Below are 8,499 nucleotides of genomic sequence, written 5' to 3' on the forward strand. Positions count from 1 at the left end.
GGACGTAGTTCAACCATATTATGAAGAGAACTGAGTAATAATGAAGCTAGTTTAAAAAGTTACTTATGTTTGACATTTATTTTTAAAAATTAGACAACACAATGAAAAGCAACCAGTACAAAAATAAGATCAAAAATCATATTACTCGTCTGTTTTTTCATTGTATGTTGTCCCAGCTAAAACTTGAAAATTACACTGAACCGACCGCAAGGAAAAGGAACACTTGCAAACACCCTCAACATAAAAATATAAAATAGGCTTTGGGGATAATAGCTACTCCAACTAGAAACAAGATTTAGTAACCGCAGAAGGAACATTGGTTAAGGCATTATCCAATGGCGACATAGACTTGTAATCCTTTACCACCAGAGGGTTGGAAGAACATGTTTTCTTTTAGAAAATATTGAAATCACATACTACCAACTAACTGCTTCTCTTAATTAACACACCGGCTCCCAAGATCAGAAGGGAGGACAACGTATCTATTTTTTTCAGAGGAAAGAGAGTCGAACAGATTCGACAACACTCATCCTACCATTTGCCGACGTAGTAGGGATGTAAGTGGCTAATAAATGACGTCCGCAATCCTGTTTAGTTAGTTTTTTCTAGCTTGATAGTTCATTTTTCTTAGACAAACAAAAAACCTTTTTGAACTATCATATCATAAGTGAAATTTAAACGGGATTAAACGCGACCCAGTTGACATCCCTGCGGCATAGGATTAAACATCCTCAAGGTAGAGAGGCCTTACCGTAACACGTTATTACCAGGCCCACCACCGCCTCGCAGATTTCACCTCAAGAACATGTTGTTGCTACCACCTCACAGATACATTGCCAGAAACTGAAACTAATGGAAACCAATTTACTTCGGATTTATTTCAGGCTTTTTGCCGATGCATGTTCATTCAGTCGAACGCGATGTTCATGTCGACTATGATGCACATGCGCTGACTTCAACCGCAAAGTGTTGCGTCGGCTCAACATTTCGGAGGTGCTTATAAAGCTAGAGCATACATGCATGCGTTCACGGTGATAAATGTATGTGCGCGTATGTGAGCATCTGCGTTTCTATTGTGTTCATTTTTCTTCTTCTAAAACAACGGCATACCGAATGAAAAAAAAGGACCGGCGGCCACTCCAATGGCCTAAAGTGTATGGTTTTTTTTTCTTTTTGATGAAATGCAGTAGTATTTGTTTGGTTGGCCACCAAAGGTCCAAACTGAGGAGCTGTTTGGTTTCCAGCCACAATTTACCAAACCAAAATTTGGCAGCCACAGTTTGCCAAGCATGTGTTTGGTTTTTGCCATACTTTGGCTTGCCACACTTTATTGCCCTATGGCCCACTTGTCAAAGAAACAATTTTTTTGCTAATTTTTGCCAAAGTTTGGCGTCCAATTTCTTAACCATACTTGTGTGGCTTGTCATACTTGTGTGACTAACCACACTTTGGCTTGGCCACACTAGTTTCCAACCAAGCAGACCCTGAACCCAGACACGCCCGAGCCAGCGCCACTGTTCTCCGAAAGCCGACCGATCGACCACGAGCCCGTCCCATCGCCGTCCACGTCCAAGTGCCGGGCAAGTACCACGGCGCGCCAGCCAACAACAACCGGCCGACCCGACGGCGGTACGTACATTTTAATTTGATGAAAGGGTCCTTTCCGAGCGCAGGGTTTCCACATGAAATTTCACGTGAAACGCCGCGACTGCTTCCGGTTACGTGATGAAAAAACAAGATCGGATCGGATGAAAAAACAAGATGAGGCGTGTGCCTCGCGCGTTCATAGACAGACTGCGTAGAAAGAAGAAAAAAAACTGCGTGCAGCGCGACGGGCGGAAGCTTCTGGCGCCCTCGCGACGCCCCGCGCACCGGACCGAGCAACCCAGGCACAGCTTCGGGACAAGTACCGCACCGATGCCCCGCCGCTTCCTTCCTCTCCTTTTTCCTTCCCCGCGAATCAACCAACCAAACCGATCGTCCACGCGTGCGTCGCACCACCGCACCCCCGGCCACCACCCTATATAACCTCCACCTCGCGTCTCACCCCTCCCATCACCGGTTTCGAAATCCATCCATCCATCCATCCAAACCAGCGGAAGAAGAAGAAAAAGAAAAAAAAAAGGAGAAAAATCCCGACGCAACACAAACTCAGGAACTTTGCGTGCGAGGCGAGGCCGCTCCGATTCGACGCAGGGATGGACGCCTTCTACTCGACCTCGTCGGCGGCGGCGAGCGGCTGGGGCTACGACTCCCTCAAGAACTTCCGCGAGATCTCCCCCGCCGTGCAGTCCCACCTCAAGCTCGTACGCGCCCTTCCCCTCCTCCCTCCCCCATTCTCCCCTTCTCCTCTCTCTCCGACGCGGGTAAATTTGGGGAAACCGAACTCGGTCCGTACGTGGTTCTAGGGTTCCGCGTACGGACGCGGCTCCGGGTTTCCGCGCGGGTCGTCGATTTGCGCGGCGGGTTCCCCGGGAGGGGAATCGTTCGGCGCGGCTGCAATGCGGCCGGTGCTGTGCTGTTCGTTAGCGCTGGATGCTTCGTTCCCCGCCGATTCGGCTGTTTGGTGCTCGATTTCCCGCCGGATTGGGTTTCCCCCGCTGGATTATCAGCATTAGGGTCGATCTCGTTGGTTAGCTGCGGCCTGGCGGAGTTGCTGGCCTGCCGTGGTGATTAATCGCGTTCGCTTGGAGATCCCAAGTGCCAATTCTGCCGCTCTGTTCAGAAATTTCGGGGAACGCTACCTGATGACGGGGTAGGCGTAGATTTCCGTAGACAGTCTAGGTAGTTGCCTGTGTATACGCTGTGCTACTGCCACAGTTTGTGCGGAGTATGCCCCTGAAACGTAGAATCATAATGAACCATGACCAGGAACTGGATACTTTTTCTCATCAATCATTATTCATAATTATGAGCAGTTCTCTTTGATTTCCTTACTTTTTTTTTTCTCTTGAGTTACGCTTGGCAAGTAGTAGTAATTTTCGTTTATGTCGTTATCAGATCGGATATGGATGTTTAATGGCTGGGGTCACCTAATTCTTCCTGAAGTGAATCCGTTCGTGTCACAATTATGACTACCAGTTACTTTTCCCTCGTTTCTTCAACGAACAGTTGTACTTGTCATGCAACAATTTCGGTTTTACACGTCCGTACCAAGCGTCTTGTCAGAATGGATATGGTATCGTTGGCTTGGAAAATTCCTGTGCTGTTAACCGTGCAGTTTCCTCTTCAGAAAATTCCACTGATGCTACAAAATTCCACAGATGCTACTTGACTTGGCATAGTTTTGGCTGTAGATTTGTTTATTCTAGCTAGTTGCTGTGGATGCGTGTCTGAACCCTTGGCTGATTCGTTAGCGCTGGCTGGTTCGTTCCCCACTGATTTGGTGGTTTGGAGCTCAAACTTGCGCCGGATCTCTGCCGGATAGCATTAGGGTCGATCTCGTTGGTTGGTTGGTTAGCTGGGGCCTGGGTGAGTTGCTGACCTGCTGTGGTGATTAAACACGTTCGATTCCACCAGTTGCCAATTCTGCCACTCTGTACAGAAAATTCGGGGAACGCTACCTGACGACGGGTCACAGTTTGTGCAGCGTATGCCTCTGAAATGTAGAATCATAATGCACTGGATGCTTTTCATCATGCCATAATTATTAGCAGTTTCTTTGATTCCCTTCCTTACTTCCCCCTCTCGAATTATGATGACAAGTAAACCTAAAATATGCATCATTGATCACGTAAATGATCCAGAGAAAATCCATCGCATGGTTCTAGAGTGGTCTGATCCCCCATATCTGCCCCGCTGTTTCTCTCGATGGACTAGGGCCTCCCCTCCTTTTCAGCCGTTCCAACCAGCATGGATAGCTTTTCTTCACCATGGAAAAGGTCCAAACCAAAGGCTCGAGGACAATTCAGTGTCAAAAAAGATAAAATTGCGAAACAGATCTTCAAGACAACATATACAGTAGACTGGCAAAAAAATCTTAAGAGAAAACACAAGAAGCTGACAAGGCCGAATGAAAATCCAACTTGTGCTTGGCTGACAATTTACCAGCGTTTGTCCTTGTCGGCTTCTTGTCTTTCTTCTGAAGATTTTTCTTTTGCCGTCTATTGTAGATGTTGTTGATCTGCTTCATAATTATATATTTTTTTACGCTCAGTCGTGGTCGAGCCTTCTCTGTGGACCTCTTCTTTGCCGAAGAAGAGCTAATCCATGGCTGGTTGGAACGGCTGCAAAGGAGGGGAGGCCTTGGTCCGCCGAGAGAAACAAATCAGCTTTAAACACATGAGTACACAATTAAGCATGCAGCAAAAGAACGGCAAAACAAAATCACAACATAGATTGATCCATCGATGATGAAAAGAGGCAATTCCATGCGGTGGCAGCTCGCTCCTGCAAGCTCTTGTTGTGCGATGTGAACAAAAAGAGAGGGAGCGTGGCAGATATTGGGCACTGCTAGGGATCAGACCACTCTAGAACCGCGCGATTGATTTTCTCTAAATTGTTGGTTGATGTGATAGTAAAATGTGGGTTGGGTAGCTAGTACTTCCCTCAATCATAGTCATGGTTATAGCATCTACTGGAGAACCATAAAAGCTTCCAAAATTTTAGGAAACTGATCACGTCACAAGTTACGATTGTTATCAGATTTAACATGGATAGTTGAAGCAACTCAATTTTGCTTGGTTTTCTGCAGGTTTACCTGACCCTATGCTTTGCCCTGGCCTCGTCTGCTGTGGGTGCTTACCTGCACATTGCCCTGAACATTGGCGGGATGCTGACAATGCTCGCGTGTATCGGAACCATCGCCTGGATGTTCTCGGTGCCAGTCTATGAGGAGGTTTGTCTCTCCTTTCTCCTGACCTTGATAACTTTGTTTGCTGCCCGCACGCGTAGAAATTCACAAGTTGTCATCCTGGAAATATCATGACATGGTGCGCTGACTATGTTGATGTCTATCTCTTTGTGAACAGAGGAAGAGGTTTGGGCTGCTGATGGGTGCAGCCCTCCTGGAAGGGGCTTCGGTTGGACCTCTTATTGAGCTTGCCATAGACTTTGACCCAAGGTAAAGACGAATTTGCTTTTGTTGTTGTTCCCAATGTCCCTGTCTCGTTAAGAATATTTAGGAGTAAACCCCCTGGCAGCGAAACCAAGTTGGCCATGACGTTTGATGATATGTCATGGGAGTGCGACAAGGATTGTCTGTGAAATAGCTGTGATTGGATTATTGGAAATCTGCTGGTTATGGGTCCTTATCCATCGTTGTCTGGTTGTTCTTGCAAAGCATTATTAGTTAGGTTGTGTAGGTGCCAAATTCTGCTTCTGGATTAGTCTATTGTTCTCCTGAGACCCTCCTTTTTCCTACATTGTCTGCTCTTTGGATGGGCCACTATGATTAGTCTTTTAAGGGATGCTATCTAGATCAACAGTTTGTACCTGGGCCCTTCCCCGTGGGGTTTGGACCCTGTGTTTGGGTCATTGTTATTGTACTTTGGGCCTGATCATGGACTCTTTGGGCCTTCAATTTTGTTAGTGATGCTGAATTTGTGTACGTGCAGTTCTAGTACAAAAATCGATATGACTGATTGGTTGTTACTTGGACAAGCAGATTCGCTGTTGTTTTTTGCAGAGCTTTGCTTTTAGTTTGTTGCAGCTCAATGCTCACCTTCGTTTCAGATCCCTGTTGGCTGACAAAAAATTGCTTGTTGCTCTGTGCTACCAGCATCCTCGTGACAGGGTTCGTCGGAACCGCCATCGCCTTTGGGTGCTTCTCTGGCGCTGCCATCATCGCCAAGCGCAGGGAGTACCTGTACCTCGGTGGCCTGCTCTCCTCTGGCCTGTCGATCCTGCTCTGGCTGCAGTTTGCCACGTCCATCTTTGGCCACTCCTCTGGCAGCTTCATGTTTGAGGTGAGACACACACTGGGAAGAAACCACCACCCAACCGCAACCAGATCATTCATCTTTTGCCCGAATGAACATGATACAAACATGGTTTACGTGCCCTGCAGGTTTACTTTGGCCTGTTGATCTTCCTTGGATACATGGTGTACGACACGCAGGAGATCATCGAGAGGGCGCACCATGGCGACATGGACTACATCAAGCACGCGCTCACCCTCTTCACCGACTTCGTCGCCGTCCTCGTCCGCGTCCTCATCATCATGGTGAGCACCCTAGCCACCTCGGCTGTCTACTCATCCTCCACCTACTGGTTGCCAAAATTCGATTCGTTATGATATGATCTGATCCACTGTGCTAACGTTGATGTATCCCCGTTTGCAGCTCAAGAACGCAGGCGACAAGTCGGAGGACAAGAAGAAGAGGAAGAGGAGGTCCTGAACGTGTCCTCTGCACATCGTAGATACCATCACCACCGCTGCTACTGCTACCACCACCACTGCTAAGTACTTGTAGGAATTAAGCTGGCGCAGTAACTTGGCGCCGTGCCACCCTTGTTAATTCGCGCTCGTGTGAACCTTGTGTGAGTTTGCTGCTGCTGATGAAGCTTTTGCAGACGCTGTCTGCGTTCCGGATCTCTTGCGTTACTGTTACCGTTACGATAATCGAAACCTGAGACGATTTGGTTTGCTTTGCGAAGAACATGGCTACGCTTGTTTGTGGTTGATCTCGTCTCGTCGGTTTTAACCTTGTGACGTGTCTTGTTTCTTTTGCACAGATTGTGCAACACTTGTTGGTACTCCAGGTTGTTGAGCAGAGCCTGTCCGATTGTGATGTCCGACCGTGCTCTTCTCCGGTCGTGGTTCTGGGTGGTTGGCTCGGCTGGCACATCCAACTTGCTCTGGACCTGCCGCTGATTTTCGGCCACGCATCTGATAGTAGAGCTGTAAAACTAGTTTCCCAACGTGGTTGCTGCGTCCGCCATATTTTAGACCATCTCCACTCGATCGGCCCCCCATGGGCTTGAAATAGGGTCGGTTTGCTAACCGCCGCTCGAGATGCCGTTTTTTGAAAACTGAACTCAGCCAAAATTCGGTCAAACGCAACACATGTTCGATCAAACTAGACGATTTTCATTAATTTATGTAAAAAAACTGAATACATAGATTAAAACAACTAAATACACAACACATGTTGATCAAACTAGACGATTTTCATTGATTTATGTAAAAAATTGAATACATAGATTAAAAACTAAATACGACTACTAAATACTACTATTACTAATATTGCCGCCGCACGCCATGTCGAGCAACTTGTACATCATGGTGTCGTTGCCGCCGTCCTGCGTGCCGCCATCGTCACTGTTGCATCCCTGGCAGCGTCGCCGATGCGTGGGGGTTGGACGGCCCGGGCGCCTCCTCGTTGTCGGTGTCAAAACCGGCGGATCTCGGATAGGGGTCCCAGACTGTGCGTCTAAGGTTGATGGTAACAGGAGGCGGGGGACACGATGTTCATCCAGGTTCGGGCCCTCTCTATGAAGGTAAAAGCATCTCCACTAGGCTCCCCAACAGCCCCCCAGGAGTACTTTTTTAGCGCCGGTTGTAAAAAAACGTCCCAGCCATGCACCCAAGACCTCGTTTTTAGCCGGATTTGACAAATGCTACCGCCGACGTGCCCACCCCACACCCAGCTCCCTAGGGGGCAGCTGGGGACGCCGGCGTTTGCCTTTTGCATGCGCAGGCCCACCTGCCAGCGGCTCTCTCGTCCCTTTCCCTCCCTGGGGCCCACCCACGTGCTCCCCTCCACACACCCATTCCCTCTCTCTCGGCTGCAACTCCTCTCTTCTCATTCTCCTTCTCTCGCCTCGCCACGCCCGTCACGCCGCCGCCCTCGCCTCGCCGCGCACAGGGACGACAGGATGAAGGAGCTCCGGGCCGGCTCCGCGCCTCTGCGTCCCCTGGCTCCGCTCGCCGACGGCCTCCTCCGTCCCCCGCGCCCTCCGGTCCTTCCTGTAGGACCTTGAAGTATGTCTAGAGGGGGGGAGGGGTGATTAGACTACTTGACCAATTAAAAACTTAACCTTTTCCCAATTTTAGAGTTTGGCAGATTTTAGTTATCTTAGGATAAGTCAAGCAATCATCACACAATTCAAGCAAGCATGCAAAGAGTATATAGGCAGCGGAAATTAAAGCATGCAACTTGCAAGAAAGTAAAGGGAAGGGTTTGGAGGATTCAAACGCAATTGGAGACACGGATGTTTTTGGCGTGGTTCCGATATGTGGTGCTATCGTACATCCACGTTGATGGAGACTTCAACCCACGAAGGGTAACTGTTGCGCGAGTCCACGGAGGGCTCCACCCAAGAAGGGTCCATGAAGAAGCAACCTTGTCTATCCCACCATGGCCGTCGCCCACGAAGGACTTGCCTCACTAGCGGTAGTAGGCGATCTTCTTGCCCTTACAAACTCCTTGGTTCAACTCCACAATCTTTTCGGAGGCTCCCAAGTGACACCTAGCCAATCTAGGAGACACCACTCTCCAAGAAGTAACAAATGGTGCGTTGATGATGAACTCCTTACTCTTGTGCTTCAAATGATAG

General features: G+C 48.5%; 1 protein-coding gene across 1 annotated transcript; it reads left to right on the forward strand.

Moving 5' to 3' along the window:
* The first annotated feature begins 2,047 nt into the window (after positions 1 to 2,047).
* On the forward strand, positions 2,048 to 6,599 carry LOC119322551 (bax inhibitor 1-like). Its single transcript, XM_037596035.1, has 6 exons — positions 2,048 to 2,306; positions 4,694 to 4,837; positions 4,971 to 5,062; positions 5,720 to 5,906; positions 6,008 to 6,163; positions 6,282 to 6,599. The coding sequence occupies exons 1-6, from the start codon at positions 2,199 to 2,201 to the stop codon at positions 6,336 to 6,338; spliced, it is 744 nt and encodes a 247-aa protein (XP_037451932.1). The 5' UTR covers positions 2,048 to 2,198; the 3' UTR covers positions 6,339 to 6,599.
* Positions 6,600 to 8,499: the final 1,900 nt, after the last annotated feature.

Source organism: Triticum dicoccoides, chromosome 6B, assembly GCF_002162155.2.
Source record: "Triticum dicoccoides isolate Atlit2015 ecotype Zavitan chromosome 6B, WEW_v2.0, whole genome shotgun sequence".
Classification (NCBI taxonomy): Eukaryota; Viridiplantae; Streptophyta; class Magnoliopsida; order Poales; family Poaceae; genus Triticum; species Triticum dicoccoides.